A 20,693-nucleotide genomic window follows, 5' to 3' on the forward strand; every position below is an offset into this window, starting at 1 on the left:
TTATATACACATTTGTAACAACTATACAGTACATTTGACAGGAGCTTTTAATAAAAACCATATATAACGATTGCCTATACTCATACACGAACGCCGTTTTACACACTTATGCAAGGGTATACTTGAGTGCACACCCTGCAGAGACCATCGAACTCCTCAAGTATATTCAGACAGTAAGAATGGGTGTTAATAGGGGGGGGGGGGGCTACATGTATATCTTGAAAGAAGTATGATACTCAGTATCGAGTACGTAAAGAGCTTAATCCTGCCTCTTCCTTGGGAGAAGTTGACTGAGTTATATCTTATATATATTTGACACCTGGTTCAACACACAATTCTTCTCCAAAGCCCAATATAGGCAAATGCTAAAACTTTAATTTCAAAGGTTCGTATGACAAATAACTTTGCTTGTATAATCACAGCTGGTTTCTTTGTGGTAGCCTGTATTCAATACATCATTGCACGGAGACCACTCTTATAGCCTGTCCCCTCACACTTTTCACTCAATCACAGTCCAGTTCTGGACCACAAACAAACATCACAAATGGTTATCCCTTCAACCCGCGCCAAACCATCAGAACACAGTTCTGCCAAACAAAGTGAATTACCCAAACAAAGTTGTAGAAAGCAGAATAATTCAACGTTTTTCACAGGGATTTAAATTTCAATACACTGAACCTAGACTATCGGTTTAGCGAAATAACGAAGTCGGCTAATGATCATTTTGCTGAGCTTAAAGATAAAATTGACAAAAAATTGAAATGAGAAGGATACAGGGCCCCTCAGACATATACCGGACAGGATGGTTTAACATATTTATGTCTGTTTTTTTTCTTATTACCTATATCTAACCTTAGGGTTTCTCCGATTAACAGAAAAAGAAAACGCTACAATAGTGTAAGTTTGGTTCTGTAGTTTACGTTCCCTGAGGCAAATCCGGTAAACATATGTATTTTATTTTTGCGGTATAACGTAACCGCAGAAATTGAACACGCAGAATATAATTTGATACTTTTTAGGGGTTAAACCGCAAAAATTTCAAGCCGCAGAAAATACCCGTCATACGGTATGACACTTTAATACTGGTAGCACTTTTCATCAGATGTGAACTGTGGCCAAAAAATTCACTTTCGTTTTTGTGCTTGAAAAGTACATTGTAGGGTGGGTTCAGAACACGAAATGTCACTCAAAAAGAAGGTAATTGACCCCCATCAATTGGTGATTATTTGCATTGGTATACATTAAGCTACCAATCCTATGGTCGTTTATGGCAGTTGCTCGGGGCTGGAGCGTGGTGCTGGACCCATGAAAATGTGAAAAAGGGCAGTTTTTAAAGAAAATTTTGAGACCGTCCCTGGCTATTCTATATAGTGCTATATGTAAGTTGTACATGTTTTCTTCTGAAATGTTTAGAAATTCTCAAGAGTCGGGACCAAGCGTCCCCTGCATGCAAACCAATTTTAGCAAATTTAAAAATCCACTGAAAAATTAAATCAAATATATGAGCACTTTCTCGACCAAAACAACCAAACTACCTTTGGTAGCAAGGGACAGTTTCGAATAAAGTAACCGTCAATATTTTTGTAAAATTGAGAGTTGCTGTACTTGAAGGCTTATGAGTGTTGCTAAAATTCATGAAATGATTTTTAATGATTATCATTGGTTAGAGGGGTGTCTCTTGTTGAAATTGATATGCAATATGTAGGCCCCTTATGTTAGGTACATGAGAATCAGAAGTAAAATGCGAAACCTGCGGCTTTGACTGTTGTGCTGACTTTACACAGTGAAATTGCAAGTTACAGACGGGAGGTAAAATAACACGAAAAGTAGGTGGATGGGACATTGTAAACTATACACCGGTAAGTTTCTGACATGTGATAGTGCAGCATGCATGCGGTACGGAAGGTCAACCCTCTGCAGGGAATTAGCTGGGGGAGGTCTAAAAAGCTGAAAAATCATGAAAAATTAGCAAAATATGAAAGGATCAAAATATCATAAAAACCAGTATGTAGAGAATTTTACAGGTTTTGATTAGCAATTTTCTTCAGAAATTGGTGATTGGCCTTATTAAGAGTGAATTAAAGGTATTTGTGCTGAATGGGAACTGAGGAAATTCTAGTTACAGAGTTCCGAAGACATGCATCCCTTGGCTACAATGAATTTGATAAAAAAAAACTGTCCCCTGCCACCTTCAAGACTACATGGTATTTTCATATTTCTCCTTTAAGTGTAATTTTGAGTGGATTTTGCACCATAAGTAATACATTTTGTGAAAATGGATGATTTTCTTGGCTATAGATGTCATGACATCATTTATTAGCTAAAATATTCAAGGGGAGTAACTCCCTCTTAAATGTGTAGAATGACCACCACTAGAGTAAATTGGCTAAGCGAGTAGGCATTTCCTATCCTGATGACAATTAATAGGCTTTAAGTTAATTACTGAGATAAGAAGAAATACTTTAAAACAGTTTTTATCAATTAAATCATTAAATTTATGAATTTGCAGCCATTTTGCTGTCTGATTTTATGAAATAACATTAATCCACCTGACTTATATCACCCAATTTTTTTAAAACAGCATATTTTTATTTCAAATGAACTTTACATGTAGACAAATGCAGTTATCAAAGTATACAATATGTCAAAAAACTCAAGTTTTTGCTCCTTCCTATCAAAAAATGGTATTTTAGATGTATTTACAGATTTGAAAAAGCCACCCCCTCTTGTTGCTGCGAGAAAAAGTGGGGGGGGGGGGGGGGGGCCAGGCCCCCCCTGGCCCCCCCCCCCCCCTGATGCTACGTGCCTGCCTCCATCTTTCGATACATAATACAATGTATATAAACAAAACAAGATATGGTATATGTTGCTCTTTGCCACCAGCGTGACTTTAATTGTTACATAGCATTGTAACACGTTGCGTAAAGTTTTAGAAAAAAATATTACGTAACACTACAATTGAAATTTAATTGAATTATTTCACAATTCTGCGGTTGATCTTAATATGATGTAACTATAATTAATTTCCGAATAGTATTTAATAATAATAATATACAACTATGAATTTTATTAATTGGCTATATTGAGAAACTGAAATCGAAAATTGGTTGCGTAATATCGTCCAAGAAATTCCTTTTGGTCTGAAAACGCTCTGTACATCTACAATAAAATACATGCATGAAAAAAAACGAAGGACAAATATGAAAAATAAAGAAAATGATATAAAAAATTAAACACTGGAAAGGTGGAGGGGAGGTTGTGGATTTTTAAAGAAATGGTCCTTTGAATTAGTATTCAAAGATGTTACTCGTGCGGCGTCCTGAAAGAAAGTGAATTAGCGCGTCTTTCTAAACAAAGAGAGTCGCTAAAATTCATTGGTCAAATGATGACACCAACATTACCTGACCAAATAGAGCACTCTCTACTTCTTGATAATACACATTAAACGTGCGATAACTCGTAGGGTGAAAATTGTAAAAAAAAAAAAAAAATATATATATAGATATATATATATATATATATATATATATATATATATATATATATATATATATATATATATATATATATATATATATATATATATATATATATATATATATATATATATATATATATATATATATATATATATATATATATATATACACTGTATATATATAAAGCATTTTAAGTAAACTTAAAATTCCTCTAAATTTTTAAAATCTTAATCGATCATCGACATTGGAAGACATTTAGCGACAAACTTTCGATTGTCGGCGATAATCGGCCCATCACAAGTCACGATAAAATAACTTTACATAAATAATTTGTATAATAGATGTATCGTTTTATAAAGTTAACGTTTAAATATGCTTATATTTTATACCTTAGTAAGCCTTAAAGAGGTTCGTTCCTCTGTTAAATTTCGGGTAGCCATTTTGGGTAACCTCTTTTCTAGAAAATATGCATCATATATTGATTCTATACTTAAATTCAAATTTCATAATGCCAATTAAACTATTTTAAATGAAATAGTAAAGGAAAAATTACATAGTTATAGAGTTTAGTATGGGACTCTATTTTGTTGCAGAAGGTGTTTAAGAAGAAAATGAACATTTTTCAAAACTCAGTTGTTTTAGATTACCGTCACTTTAGCTTCCTTATTTTCAGTGCAAACAAAATTTCCGGATATTTTGTGCAATAGGATATCTTCATATCTTCATTTTGTTACGAAAACCATAATTTTACAATTTTTCAATATTTCTATCGACTCATATTGGCAAATTTAACTTATATTTCATAAAAGTCAAGGAAAAAATAATCCCAATTGTTGCCTAAAATCAGCTTATCTCATGCCATATCTCAAATTTTACGTAATAGACTCATACTTTTTGTTTTATTTTCTGAAATTATAAGATTTTTCTGTCAAGTTTATCAGAGTTTGATGAAAAGTTTAAGACTTTTTAATATGTTTAATGCATGTCGAATCGGTAATGGATAAAAATGGAGTTTTATCAGTGCCAAAAGATCAAAATATCAATAAGGTGAAGAAATCGTAAAATTTTTCTTTATGATCATTTTAATTTTTAACCGGGTTTTCCGAAGGAAAAATCCGGTTATTAAAATGGTGAAAATGGCGGGCGGGCGGGCGGGCGGCTGCCAAAAGGGTACCCTCATTGTACGGATAACTCCTCCTACAGTTTTCAAGATAGGATGTTGTTGTTTTGCAGATCAATTGTACATATATCAGAGGTGTGCATATTGCTAGGATTTTGATTTCCGATAATTTATGAAAAAAATACTAGCTTTTGAACTTTGTCATTTTTTGGCAAAATATTGCATATAGGGTACCCTCATTGTACGGATAACTTCTCCTACAGTTTTCAAGATAGGATGTTGTTGTTTTGCAGATTAATTGTATATATATCAGAGGTGTGCATATTGCTAGGATTTTGATTTCTGATAATTTATGAAAAAAATACTAGCTTTTGAACTTAGTCATTTTTTGGCAAAATATTGCATATAGGGTACCCTCATTGTATGTATAACTCCTCCTACAGATTTCAAGATAGGAAGTTGTTCTTTTGCAGATCAATTGTACATAGGGTATATCAGAGGTGTGCATATTGCTAGGATTTTGATTTCTGATAATTTATGAAAAAAATATTAGCTTTTGAACTTAGTCACTTTTTAGCAAAATATTGCATATAGGGGTACACCATTTCACTGGATATGGGTTGACATGGATTATGGATAAAGTTCACATAAAAGAAAACCCGGTTTGCTGTCACATTGACAGCTTTTTACTTGTATTTATTTTTAATAGTATAAATTTGTATTGGTGCCATGGTTCATTCCGATGATAACATATAGAGGGAAAAGCGATTTAAGTGCAGAAAGGGCATATTAAATACATTGAAGCGCCAAATGAAGCATACATGTATAGACCCCAAAATGTTGTTTTGAATTTTGGTTAATCTTTGTGTGTAGATTTTTAAAAAATACTTTAGAAAAACACTTTATGACTTTTGATTCCAGGATCAAACGTCCTTAACAGTGCTGCGGGAGTCTTGCACTTTTTCAATATTTGGTCATGCGCTCTATTATCTTATTGTTTTACTACCAAGATTATAGGCTATATGGTCCTTGTTGCAATATTTTAGGTAAGGACGAGGTGGTGCTTAATGCATTTATGAGAATTCTCAACAGGTCTGTGTATAGACTATAGACTCAGGTGACCGCTATGGCCTGCCGGCCTCTTGTTTATTAACGTTATTAATTTATTAAGTTATGGTTTATTGTATATTGATACTATCGTAGACAAAGAGGCCAAAAGACCTTCTGGACGTGAACATTTTAGATTTATTGTAAACTAAAAGTAACAGAAATGCAACATATGTAATATATTTTACTGGCCGTTGACTATATTTTTCATTAATCAAATTATAGCCGTTTAATAGCCAGCAACTTCAATTGGAATATCTTGTAATGCAAACAATCAAAGGAGAATCAAACGAAAGAAAAAAAATGTCTCCTATTCTAATCTGAAATAACCGTTTAACTAAATAAAGTGATTACATTCCGCAACCAGGAACCGGTTTTATTAAGCCAGTATTACCAAATCAAAATTAAAGTGCCTGTGTGAAAAGTTGGCGAGAAACGTATATTGGAGAGTTATCTTTCTTTTGATGTATAAATAAGTGCAATGATTTTTTTATGAATTTCCATAACATGACATTACTCATATCGGGTTAAGTCGGATTACCTTTGTGTTTTTGTCTGTCTGTCTGTGTGTCTGTCTGTTAGTAACAAATTTATGTCAAGGATTTCTTAGCAAATATTAATCACAGCTTTTTAAATATTAACACGCTCTTTGTTTAGACATGTCACATGGTGGGATTCATATTTATATCAATTAGATGTGAACCTCATGTTAAATGACGACTTTGTTATTTTTAACACAAAGTTTTTAACAAAGTTTCCTCAAAGACCTATTATTCGCATATGCTTGAAATTTCCTGTGTTTATGCCATGTGGTGGGATCTATTTTTAAACAAATCAGACGACAACTTCCCGTTAAATGACAACTTTACTTATTATGTATATTCACATCAGAGCGGGGGTATAACTGGTGAGCACTCAGCCACAGATATTATGTTGTATATACATGTACTTGTAGAAACCATGGCCGTCATCGCCAATTAATTCATCACCAAGTTTTGTTTGACATGTTACTCTGACATCTAATGTATTAATTTCATCTGCGATACATGCAAATGACTAAAGGGTCAACGTTGTAGCAGGTTTTTTTTAAAATTTAGTTTCATATACATGTATATGGGTATAGTCCACTAATGCATTTTCCATAGGCGGTAATGTTAACGTCAGGGTTCATAGCTCCGGTGTAATGAAGAATAATGACCCCCGTAGAATAATGACCGGGGGTCATTTTTCGACGTTGAAAAATGACCCCTTTGCCTGAAGAATAAGTGTCATTTTCATAAAAATGAGCACACTCCACATGAAGAAAAGTGACCCCTGTAGAATAATGACCCCCTTGTAGATTAAAGTTTTTCAGTATATTTTTTTTATTATTTGTGAAATAGTCTTTACACTATAATTATATTAATTATATATAATTATATTAATTATAATTCATATTCGCATAAACTTAAAGTGAAAGAAGGGGTATATCTAAGAAAATAAAAATTCTTCCGTTATAACAAGATATTGAGGTATTGCATCGGGGTATGGTTGTCATCTTAACAATTACATTAATTTACATATATCTATGGTGTTCCGATAGGGCCACTTCGACCTAAGTTGCAAGGGCGATAGTGCGAAGGCGAAGGAGCAAAAGTGCGAAGATGCGACGACGAAGCGCGAAGATGTGATGCCTAAAGTGCGAAGGTGCGAAGGCGAAGAAGCGATACTACTATCGCTCCTTCCCAACTTTGCACTCTGGCCTTCGCATCTTCGCACTTTCGCCTTCGCCTTTTTTGATTGCATTCAGCAAGTCTCGGTCGATTACATAGAATTTAATACAGGCACCGTACTCGCCAAGGTTTTCCGATTAATCCATGTTATTATTGGTACGCATGCGCTAGGCCATCGCGCTTACTATGAATGTTAACTTACTATGAATATTAACGTTACCTGCCCCTTAGTCTTTTTCCATAAAGATATATACATGTATCATTCTTCAATTGACAATTCATTTACCAATGAATATTGCTTATATCATTACAACAATTATTCTTTCATGATAATTGTTCGTTAATTATCACACAATATCCTCTTTGTGTATGATTTTTTCTTTATTTGCGTCATTTCCCGCCGTATGTCGACGAGAGAAGTATCGTAACTGTTAACAATCAATTTGTGGCAATGTCAGAGTGTTTTTGCGTGTGCTTGCTACGGATATGAATCAAAGTACTGAAGTACTGACGGGAGTTGATTTAATCGATTATTATTAATTTTAAAGTCAACGATATGTTATTTTGCATGAGAAGTAGTTTCTAATCTGTATTTGAATTACGCACATTTTTATAATATGAATTCTCGAACTTAACCGACAAGAATTTCGAGAAAACCACATATGAATCATGTAAATCTCAGACGAACAGAGAGTCTCTCTTAGTAGTCGGAGATTAAGATTTTAAGATAGAATTAATTCCATCAAACTATGTATCAGTAAGAAATATTTTTAAAAATTGTACACATGTCTGGATCCAAGCAATACTGAACTCTAGTCTCGTTTAACCAGACGCTCGGCTGTCTCCGTTAATCTCCGACTACCAAGAGATCTCTGTTCGTCTGAGATTTACGGATACAGCCGAGCGTCTGGTTGAACGAGACTAAATTGACCTCTGGCGTAGGAATACATACGACTACAAAAAATATCTAAATTATTTGTACTTTTTAAAATCTGACTGATTTCAAGGTATTTATAATTACGTTTCCTTAAAAAAAAATGGTTCAGCATAATGTACACCGAATTTATCTGTTATTTTCAAGATCTAAATCTTGTCAGCGGTGATGATTTGTGCTTAGGTCCGAACACTGTTTCACTTTCGGTTTGCCAGAGTAACTGCATAGGAGAGTTGATTAAAATCAACTCCCAAAAACTATAAACAGCGATTTATTTACAAGTTTGGTGTTTATAACTTCAAATTCAGTTGAACAGAGTGAAACATTAAGTAATTTCAAAGTCATATCTTGGATACGGGGTAACCAATTTCTATTCATGTTTACGGGGGGGGGGGGTCATTTTTTATGGGGGTCATTTTTCTTCATGTTTAACATGAAGAAAAATAACCCCTGGGTCTTTTTTCTTCAGAAAAATCCAATTTTTCTTCAGCTAGGGGGGTCATTATTCTACGTAGAAAAATGAACCCCGGTCATTATTCTACGGGGGTCATTATTCTTCATTACACCGGCCCTAATTTTCGTTCAGCATCGAATGACCTCTTGAATGAAAGCTCATCAAATTTTCTCTTTCCTGTTCAAATTTTGTGGTGTGAAGTCAATTCAATTTTGCCATTTGCTTTTAAAATTGCAAATCCTCTATTCTGACATGTGTCAAGCATTTTGATTTAAAATTTCCCAATAAATGTTGATACACTCTGCAAGTATAGGGACTATTTTGCTTAAAGGCAGTACTTTGTTGTCCTATCGATTCTAAAAATAGTTAGAGGGATATACCCAATATAAAACAGTCATTGTGGTTATTTACAATTCTTAGCTTATATATTCACTCTTGACACTATACAAAACCATGAATCATAATTTGGAAATTCAATACATAATTATGGATTTTGCAGCATTGATACACATGCAAGAAATCTGAAGAAATTTACCTAAACAACATCTAGTTAATTGGCACTCGATGTTCTCCAAATAGCATATATTGAGAACACTTTTATCGCAAGGATTAAAATACATGTTAAACATAAACATTCAATATTTTTCCAAATTTATTTTGTTCATATTCCTATAAAAAAAAAGCTCAATATGGCTGATTTTATCAAATTCTGGTTGAACAAATCATGAATTATTCATTAGTTACAAAAAGGAATGGTCTTCAAATGCCACGAAAAAGGTAAAATAGAAAAGAACAGAAATTTCCCTATCCATCAAGGTATTACATGTAGGTATTGGTTTGTAAATAATAAAGTTATATGACTCTATAACGTGAAGCCCTCGGTTTATATTTTGCTCAATTTTGATGCTAGCTTGAGATTACCCCACCTATGACGTCATTATGACGTCATAGTGATGAGTTGTTTTTACTCGTGTAATGGTAACATTTGCTGTACTTTTATTTAAGCCTCATTTCGGAAGAAATGTACCATGACATAACCCATTAAAGATATGTAATAGGGGGGAAACTTGCTAATTTAAGAAGTTTTCTTTTTACTTTTGTATACTGTTAATTTCCCATGGTAACTATATTTCCAAAATCAATAAAAGACATATCCTTTGGAAAAGAGTCAATTAACTAGAGTTCAAAATCCAAAAGAACAAAAAATACCAATTAAGTATGTGAAATATGTAGTTTACCAGTATCTAATATTCTAAATTATCTTCATGTCAAATACTGGGTACTTTATAGTTTTTACAGCTTCACAGGTTCCTTCTTTTAAACATGGACGAGTGTAATTAGACATAATTGTTACAAATGTGAGCGAGTCACTTACGTATTTTTATAATATTGGAATGTATTCCGGTTTTCGTCCTATTTCTGTAGCTCCGGTTTTGTTTTCTATTATACGCCGGAAAAAGCGGTAAAAAAGAACGCTGGCACCACCATTGTTAGTACAATGTACATCTTCAACAGATATATTTGCTGAATTTATAGGTAATACATTACATGTTGTTTAGTTATTATTGTTATTCATACATAACTTACTGCAACACTATTTTTATATATCTAATCTGTCAATGTAAACATGCAGTCTTTATTCACGGTCGATCACGTGTACTCAACAGTATTACACTCGTGTTATTTTCTCGAGTTTATGGTCATGATATTTGAAGTATGATACAGTTATTGCATAAATTTGTAGAGTAGGTTTATTCTGATTTGTGTATCAGTTGCATGTTGTTACTTTAATACGTATTTTGCATATTTGCACTCATTTAACCTAGTTTTAGGTACCCATATCCTCGAGATGTATTTGAAGGCATCAGTGTTCACAATTTAATTTGTTATATGATATTTTGTACATGTGTGTGCACATCGTTAAGTAACCCATTATTTGTGCGAATGTATGGAACATAGATCTAGTCATAATGTTTTGATTCAGTAAACTTCTTGTAAAAGATCAGGTTTAGGATGTTGTTCAACCTATGTATCTTTTGATCTACCGGAACATGTATAGTGCTGTTAATACATGTAAATGCAATGTAATGATGTCATGAGCAGGTTCAATTAGGCAGGTGGTGACCGTTTATTTTAGTTGCACACTTGGTAAGAAATTCTTAACTGAAACTTGTTTCTTGTAAAAATGAATGTTTATTGTACAATTTATCACATAATTGTGTTCACTTACGAAGGTATATGTACTTTGTATATAGCTATTGTATTACTTACTGTGTTCTTGTTTATATTGCAGATTGTTTTCCTGCCACCTTTTTCATTCGATCAATTATAAATAAATTTTACTTACATCAAGTGTGGCGTTGAATCGAACACTTGACTATCCCGAACTTTTGCAATATCATGTCACAAGTACCCATATGTTTAAAACTCAAAGGGAGAGAGAGAGAGAGAGAGAGAGAGAGAGAGAGAGAGAGAGAGAGAGAGAGAGAGAGAGAGAGAGAGAGAGAGAGAGAAAGGGACAGAGAAAAAGAGAGAGAGATACAAAATGAGAGAACAGATAGACAACAAATAACTACATCTTCATGCACAACACATTCAACCCCCACCCCAATATATTAATCTATTTTTTTTCCAATCGTATGAATAAATAAATACTGGTAAATATCTACTAAAAATGATTACAGATAATTTCATTCAATTTTGATTATGATAAACAAAGATAGGTTTTGTCGATTAAGTACTAACCAACATTATAGGCTTCTACATGTTAGAGAGTGCATACATGTACCTATATCTTCGGTACATAGTCATGTCACATGAATGACGAATTAAGAACAAGGGACGTTATTAGCCGAAATTTATGCACAGCATCAAACATTTTAAAAAGCCTTGAATTTATCAAATCCAATGGTATATAACTTATATATGTGACTTAAACATATAATAATATCATGAAATGTATGCTGAAAACTGTTCCATTTTCAGCTAGACGTCGAAATTTTAAGTCTACCTGAGTTGTAAAACAAACCGGTATCTGCATGAGTTTCGGGCTTGTGAACCGCAGATAAGTTTAAATTTGCATGCGTTTCATTTCAATTTAATTGAACTTTTGAAATTATAAGTGTATATTTACATTCCAAATATTTTTTTGAATGTATAGTGTATGAAAAGCTACTGCAGATATAAGACTGTAACACAAACAGGGTACTCGAAGGTTAGAATGACTAGTTTTATTATGACGTCACAAACGTTGAACGCTGTAAAATGCAACGTCACAAGCGAGAATCAAAGTTCACGCTTGTGGCTGTTACAGTGGTTCTTCCATTAATTTGAACTTACCCTTAGGATAAAACAGAAATTTGGACGTTTAAATCACATTTGCAGACAAGGCAAGAAGTTTTTAAAAAATTTAAATATAAGCATTAAATCATTATTTTTTGAAAGATGTAGTCTCATAACTGCAGCGGTGTGTGCATACAAATTGAATAACCCGCGCTAGCGCGTTATGAATATGTTTGCACACACAGCTGCAGGTATGAGACTATATCTTTCAAAAAATAATGATTCAATGCTTAATTAAATACAAAATTGTATATATTTTCGCCTGTATGACTTACATGTATATACTTCTGATGCATTATGCCACATTGCATCTTTTCTAATCAAGAAAATTTCTGTTGATTTGAGACACTATTCCAAGGTGTAGCGAGTCAGTCACATGTAAATACATGTACCTTACGGCTTCCATTGGTTATTCACTAAAGTACAGGAAGCAAAAGCTTTCATAATCTCTTAATTTTAAATGCATGAACAATGAACTCGAAGAAGGTAGGGGAAAAGGGGGGAGGGGGTCTTCGACTCTCTGAAAGTTTGATAAATAATCTCAATTAAAAAATATCATTGGATGAAAAAGAAATGGAAATGGGAATGATTGGACTGGACTTGAAAGATGTTAAAAACAAATTGGATCTGTTCATGTTTCATAATATTGTTCGCACCCAAATATACACTCAGAGAGAGAGAGATAGAGAGAGAGAGAGAGAGAGAGAGAGAGAGAGACGGGTTTAACACGTGTAGTTTTCTGCTTAAACAACGTAGTATGTAAACAAATAAACTTTCACACATAGAGTGTGTAAGAATCATATTATACATTAAAAACACTATAAAATACTTTATTTTCAAACATATTTCTATTTTCTTCACACTTGAGCACGTGGTGCAGCTCGCGGGCTGATTTGATTGACAGGTGTAGTTGTGACAATCACTGTTCATATCGAACACACCCGATTTTATTTTTCCCATAATTCTTTGCAACGTGCTTGGCCGACGCTAACAATAGGCGCTAAGTTATACCCGGCCGAGCTGTCCAGCAATAAAGACGTGCTTAGTGTGTGAAGGGGGTATCGTGGTAGAAGCCTGTGTGGCATGTTTTAGTTTCACAAGTTCAGCATTTGACGCGGACACGGATAGCTGACCGTGGTAAGTATTTATTTAGTTTGGTGTAGTTTATTTGTAAATTTTTGCCTTTTTATTAGTATTACGCAGTCGTCCTATAAAGTCACCTTGACCATTGTTCACTGTAGAGTTACCTGTGTGTTCACTGATGTGTGACTTTAGCGAGAGTGTTTAAATGGAATTCGTCTTTTTCTATAGTACAGTTTTTGCTATTGCTGTATAAAGAAACGGTGATTTAAAGGGCTATTTTCTATGCGTTATTTTATTTTACAATTTATTGTCACTTTTTCCACTTAACTACTTGGGCGGAAGTGCGTCACCGGAAGTCTCAGACGCCATATTGTTTACTGTAAACAAATAACTTAGTTACCATATACTTACAATATTTTGAGATGTTGCCTTTAATATAATACTATTTATACATTATCATAGTTTGATACTATCGGTGGGATACTTATATGATGTATTATACAATATTGTTTTTATTATGGTGTTATGGTGTCACTTGTACACTTATTGTAGTGTCATATTGTTGATGTCGTTCATGGTGAAGTCGATGACGATGCGATGTTCATGTTGATGACGACGGTGATGTTATGGTGATGATGACGATGACGATGATGATGGTCATGTCGATGATGATGGTGTAGATGATGTCGTTCATGGTGAAGTCGATGACGATGCGATGTTCATGTTGATGACGACGATGATGTTATGGTGATGATGACGACGACGATGATGATGGTCATGTCGATGAAGATGATGTAGATGATGTCGTTCATGGTGACGTCGGTGATGATTATGAAGTAGATGATTATGGTGATGACGATGATGTCTATTATGATTATGGTGTTGTAGGCGATGGTGTTGACGATAGTGTCGATGATTATGATGGCGATGGTGATGATGATGATTGTGGTGACGAAACTACTCTAGTTGTGGTTGTCCGTAGTTGGTCCAGGACTACAGCCCCGGAGATTCGGACACTCTTCTAATTTATTTTTGGTCATTTGTATAAACATCATATTTTTTTCTTGTTGAGTGAAAGGTGTGTGAGTGTTTGTGTGGTTTAGTGTTTATATTTCTATCTTTTCTTTCTTTCTCTTATTTTTTTTTGTTATTAAATTTTGTTAAATTTAAGATGTCTTGTTGTTGTTTGGAGTAGCCTCCGCTCATCCCGTTACAATTGGTGGCAGCGGTGGGATGAGTTGACTCCTCCAGATACTACAAGATATCTTTATAAGTGAACAGTTGCCAAGGTTTATTTTATTTTTCATTTTTTGATCTTTTTTGTAGTACATGTAAGAGCAAGTGTAGGTCGTTGTTTCCTTTTCCCTTGGTGAGTACATTACGTTAGGCAGATTGTTTTGTTAAAAGTTGAGAAGTTAGTCCCTTTATGAGATAATTTTGAGGTAAGTTGGTCTGTCAGTCAATGCACCATGTCTACTGTCAAGGAGATGCTGGAGCTACTTGAAGTGGGGACCAAGATGGGGATGAAGGATGAAGACCTTCAACAATTCGTGAAGGACGAACAGGCCAGAATGCGGGACGAACGTGAGAAACATAGAGTCGAGAGACAGGAGGAGAGAGACCGCGACTTCAAACTACAGATGGAGGAGAAAGACCGCGACTTCAAACTACAGATGGAGAAAGAGCGCGCCGCAAGAGAACATGATGAGCGAGAGCACGCCCGATTGATAGAAGAAAAGAGACATCAGCAAAAACTAGAAGAACTGGAACTTGATCACAAACTGCAACTCGAGAGATCTCACATGAATCCGAGTGTTGTGACTAAAGAGGAGAAAGAAACTTCTCAAGTGATAAAAGGACCAAAACTTCCTCCGTTTGAGGATTCGAAAGACAACATTGACGCGTACATTCAAAGATTTGAGATATACGCAACAACGCAGAAATGGAATAAAGACACGTGGGGGACTCATCTTAGCGCATTACTCAAAGGAAAGGCACTGGATGTGTTCGCAAGACTCTCACCCGAAACAGCACTTGATTTCAACGAGTTGAAGAACGCCCTGTTGAAACGATTTGACATGACGGAGGACGGTTTCCGCAAGAAGTTCCGATTTTCAAAACCAGACGGAAGTGAAACTTTTATGCAATTTTCTACCAGACTGGACAGTTACCTTGAGCGGTGGATTCAGCTGTCTAAGACTAACAAGACATTCGATGATCTGAAGGACTTGTTCTTACGTGAACAGTTTTTATTGTGTTGCTCGAAAGAACTTGCCTTATTCCTAAAGGAGAGGATTCCTACTTCGATCCAAGACATGGCGCGATACGCGGACCAGTTTGCTGAGGCCAGAACAGTGACATCTTCTTCACTTACGCAAAAACCGCTCTTTGACAGACGACAGCAGTCCGATAGACAACCGCCGTACAAAGATTCCGTGCAACAAAACCAATCTGGAAATGCAGTGAAGTGTTATGAGTGCGGACGACAAGGACATAAAGCCTTTAACTGCAACTTCCGCAAAAGTCCGAATAACAGGCCGTTTAATTCGAGCGAGAAACAAGAAACAACACCGAAACATACTTACCCTAGTGATTTTCAACGTGGGTCGTACAATAATGGGAACCATGGATATCCAGGACGCGGTAGAGGTCGCCAAGGAGCCGCGAGTGTCGTCGAGAAACATGGAAACTTACCGTGTGTTGGTGATTCGGTTGCTTTCTGTGAAACGGAAATGCCAGTGGTGAAAGGATGTGTTGGCAATAAACTAGTGACTGTGCTAAGAGACACAGGTTGTAGTGGTGCCGTTATTCGTAGAGAACTGGTAAACGATGATCAACTAACAGGGACATCTCAACGATGCAAGTTAGCAGACGGTCGTATTATTGATTCAGATGTGGCTAGAATTGATGTCGATACTCCTTACTTTACCGGAAGTGTTGATGCTTGGTGCTTTGATTCGCCTTCGTACGATCTTATTCTTGGTAATATTCGTGGAGTAAGGAAACCACATGAACCAAATCCAGCCTGGATTCATTCCGTTGAAAACATAGCAGCTGTTGAAACGCGTGCGCAACTGAAAAAGAAACAGTCTCCATACAAACCATTGAAAGTACCGGAAGCAATACGGGATGTATCGCCGGAGGATATCTTACAAGAACAACGAAACGACGAGACACTGAAAAAGTTATGGAGCTTAGCTGAGAGTGGACAGCTTAAACATTTCAGTGACGGCGGATTTTCAAAAATGTGTGAACGGAAGCAAATGTTGTTCAGAGAATTTTGCAGTCCCAAAGTGTCCAGTGGAAAACTTTTCCGACAGTTAATCGTTCCCCGGAAATACAGAACTATCGTTATGAAGATAGCACATGAAACGCTGATGGGTGGTCATCTGGGATCAAAGAAAACAACCGACAGAGTAGTGTCCGAATTTTACTGGCCAGGAATTCAGTCAGACATTAGACGGTTTTGCAGATCATGTGACGTGTGTCAGCGGACTATTCCAAAAGGAAAAGTACCTGCAGTACCGTTAGGGCAGATGGACTACAAGATCGATATGGGAGGCAAGCTGAAAACTTTCCACGCAAATCTTCTTAAGAAGTATGTTGAACGAGATACATTGAACTGTGGTGTTTTGTCAACATGTGCAATTTCACTCATAGACTTTAGTGACCTAGATGATGATGAACAACAGGACTCTATTCTTATGCCACCTGTTACTCAAACCGAAACAGCAAAGGACATAAAGTTTGCAGACAGACTAACACCAGATCAGTTGGAAACTGCTAAATCACTGTGTGATTCGTTCTCAGATGTATTTACGGATATACCTGGAATGACGAACTTAGTGGAGCATAAGATTGTTGTGACATCGTCTGAACCTGTGCGTGTGAAACCATATCCAATTCCGTTCAGTACAGAGAAAACAATTACAGAAGAAGTTCAGAAAATGCTACAGTTGAATGTGATTGAGCCATCATCTTCCCCTTATTCAGCTCCAGTTGTCATAGCTCGGAAGAAAGATGGAACGAATCGATTTTGCATTGATTATAGACGACTGAACTGTGCTACGGTATTTGATGCAGAACCAATGCCCAGTCCAGAAAGCATATTTTCCAAAATGACCGGAAAGAAGTTTGTGTCAAAGATAGACTTAAGCAAAGGATACTGGCAAGTACCGATGGCTGACGAGAGTAAGCCGCTTACAGCCTTTTCCACACCATCCGGATTGTACCAATTCAGGACAATGCCGTTTGGTCTTGTAAACGCGCCGGCAACATTTAGTCGTATGATGAGAAAACTACTTCAAGGTATGAACGGCGTAGAAAACTTTATCGATGATGTCATTGTTTTTACAGATACCTTTGAAGAACATCTACACATACTGAAGACTGTGTTCGAACGACTCAGAGATGCGGGACTTGCGGCCAGACCGACAAAATGTTTCATCGGATTTGACAAGATTGACTGTTTGGGACATATGGTGGGCAACAAGTGTCTAGAACCAGAACAGGACAAGATTGATGCAGTCAGAAATGCGCCAATACCACAAACCAAGAAACAGGTTCGTGCCTTCCTAGGCTTAGCAGGATTCTACAGAAAGTTTATTCCGAATTTCTCTGCGATAGCCATTCCACTTTCTGATCTTACGAAGAAGGGCCAACCAAATAAATTTATTTGGACTGAAAGTCAGCAACGAGCTTTTGATACATTGAAACACATGTTATCAGAAAGGCCAATATTGAAGTTGCCAGAATTTAATGAAACCTTCATTTTACGCACGGACGCTGCAGATGATGGGATAGGTGCTGTGCTGTTACAGATGGAGGATGACGAGAAACTACCCGTAGCGTACGCCAGTAGGAAACTTCAACCAAGAGAAAAGGCATACGCTGTTATCGAGAAGGAGTGTTTGGCGGTAGTGTGGGGAATACAGAAGTTCCACCAGTACCTTTATGGACGCGAGTTTCTACTTGAAACTGATCACCAACCCCTGACCTACCTTAACAAAGCAAAGACAGAGAACTCCAGACTGATGCGTTGGGCTTTGCAGCTTCAGCCATACCGCTTTAGGATCATTGCAATCAAAGGAAGCGACAATGTGGGTGCGGATTACCTGAGTCGTCAGTGAGATGTATAGTAGACAGTACAGGTATGTATATAGGTTTTATTGTAAATACGTGAGAATTTTCAAAATTCAGTGATTGTTTATTTGAAATTGCAGGACAATTTTTTAAGGGGGGAGGTGTGTGACAATCACTGTTCATATCGAACACACCCGATTTTATTTTTCCCATAATTCTTTGCAACGTGCTTGGCCGACGCTAACAATAGGCGCTAAGTTATACCCGGCCGAGCTGTCCAGCAATAAAGACGTGCTTAGTGTGTGAAGGGGGTATCGTGGTAGAAGCCTGTGTGGCATGTTTTAGTTTCACAAGTTCAGCATTTGACGCGGACACGGATAGCTGACCGTGGTAAGTATTTATTTAGTTTGGTGTAGTTTATTTGTAAATTTTTGCCTTTTTATTAGTATTACGCAGTCGTCCTATAAAGTCACCTTGACCATTGTTCACTGTAGAGTTACCTGTGTGTTCACTGATGTGTGACTTTAGCGAGAGTGTTTAAATGGAATTCGTCTTTTTCTATAGTACAGTTTTTGCTATTGCTGTATAAAGAAACGGTGATTTAAAGGGCTATTTTCTATGCGTTATTTTATTTTACAATTTATTGTCACTTTTTCCACTTAACTACTTGGGCGGAAGTGCGTCACCGGAAGTCTCAGACGCCATATTGTTTACTGTAAACAAATAACTTAGTTACCATATACTTACAATATTTTGAGATGTTGCCTTTAATATAATACTATTTATACATTATCATAGTTTGATACTATCGGTGGGAAACTTATATGATGTATTATACAATATTGTTTTTATTATGGTGTTATGGTGTCACTTGTACACTTATTGTAGTGTCATATTGTTGATGTCGTTCATGGTGAAGTCGATGACGATGCGATGTTCATGTTGATGACGACGATGATGTTATGGTGATGATGACGATGACGATGATGATGGTCATGTCGATGATGATGGTGTAGATGATGTTGTTCATGGTGAAGTCGATGACGATGCGATGTTCATGTTGATGACGACGATGATGTTATGGTGATGATGACGACGACGATGATGATGGTCATGTCGATGAAGATGATGTAGATGATGTCGTTCATGGTGACGTCGGTGATGATTATGAAGTAGATGATTATGGTGATGACGATGATGTCTATTATGATTATGGTGTTGTAGGCGATGGTGTTGACGATAGTGTCGATGATTATGATGGCGATGGTGATGATGATGATTGTGGTGACGAAACTACTCTAGTTGTGGTTGTCCGTAGTTGGTCCAGGACTACAGCCCCGGAGATTCGGACACTCTTCTAATTTATTTTTGGTCATTTGTATAAACATCATATTTTTTTCTTGTTGAGTGAAAGGTGTGTGAGTGTTTGTGTGGTTTAGTGTTTATATTTCTATCTTTTCTTTCTTTCTCTTATTTTTTTTGTTATTAAATTTTGTTAAATTTAAGATGTCTTGTTGTTGTTTGGAGTAGCCTCCGCTCATCCCGTTACAGTAGTACGTTGACTGAAACTGATTTTTGGATTCTATTACAATTTGCATTACTTTAAACGATAACATATTAGTGAATTATAAATGAAATCTCTCTCTCTCTCTCTCTCTCTCTCTCTCTCTCTCTCTCTCTCTCTCTTGTTTATTCAGATAAATGATTTCTGAACAAAATATTTAAAGTGTCCGATAGAGATGAAGTGTCAAACATTTAAATAAGGCAAGATCATGGAAGAAACTTTATCTAAATGTTTAAATTGTCTAATAAAGATGAAGTCGAAAATTTTAAGACAAGATCATGGAAGGAACTCTATTTAAGTGTTTAAAATGTCTGATAAAGATGGAGTCAAAAACCTTAAGACAAGATCATGGAAGGAACTTTATCTAAACGTTTAAAATGTCTTATAAAGATTAAGTAGAAAACTTTAAGACAAAATCACGGAAGGAACTTTATATACCGATCCACTGATTCTACGATTCCTTCTATAAAAACGAATGTACCACATGCACAGTGTAGGAACGGAAGTGTACAGTTATGGGCAGCGCTGTTTGTCGAAGCAAATAAACAAATAGAAGAGGTAGCTCTGCGAACAGTCGAAGATTTTAATCAAACGAACTGATAAATGGATGTAAAAAAAAAAAAACTAAAAAAAAACAAACTTCCTTAACAATTCAATACGTTATGGTAATAAACTGGCACAAGTATAAACAGTTGTATTCCTTTTGCAATATGGTTTTCGATGAACTTTTTGACAATCAATATCCAAGGTCACATTCAAAAATTGAAATGGTTATTTTGTACGAAATACAATCATTAATATATTACGACTGAATAG

The 20,693-nt window shown here is 35.8% G+C and overlaps 1 protein-coding gene across 1 annotated transcript; it reads left to right on the plus strand.

Annotated features, from left to right (window-relative positions):
• The first annotated feature begins 13,800 nt into the window (after positions 1–13,800).
• On the plus strand, positions 13,801–19,137 carry LOC128165329 (uncharacterized). Its single transcript, XM_052829750.1, has 2 exons — positions 13,801–14,266; positions 14,558–19,137. Exon 2 carries the CDS (start codon positions 14,701–14,703, stop codon positions 18,358–18,360), a length of 3,660 nt encoding a protein of 1,219 aa, XP_052685710.1. The 5' UTR covers positions 13,801–14,266; positions 14,558–14,700; the 3' UTR covers positions 18,361–19,137.
• Positions 19,138–20,693: the final 1,556 nt, after the last annotated feature.

Source organism: Crassostrea angulata, chromosome 10 (genome assembly GCF_025612915.1).
Source record: "Crassostrea angulata isolate pt1a10 chromosome 10, ASM2561291v2, whole genome shotgun sequence".
Lineage (NCBI taxonomy): Eukaryota > Metazoa > Mollusca > Bivalvia > Ostreida > Ostreidae > Magallana > Magallana angulata.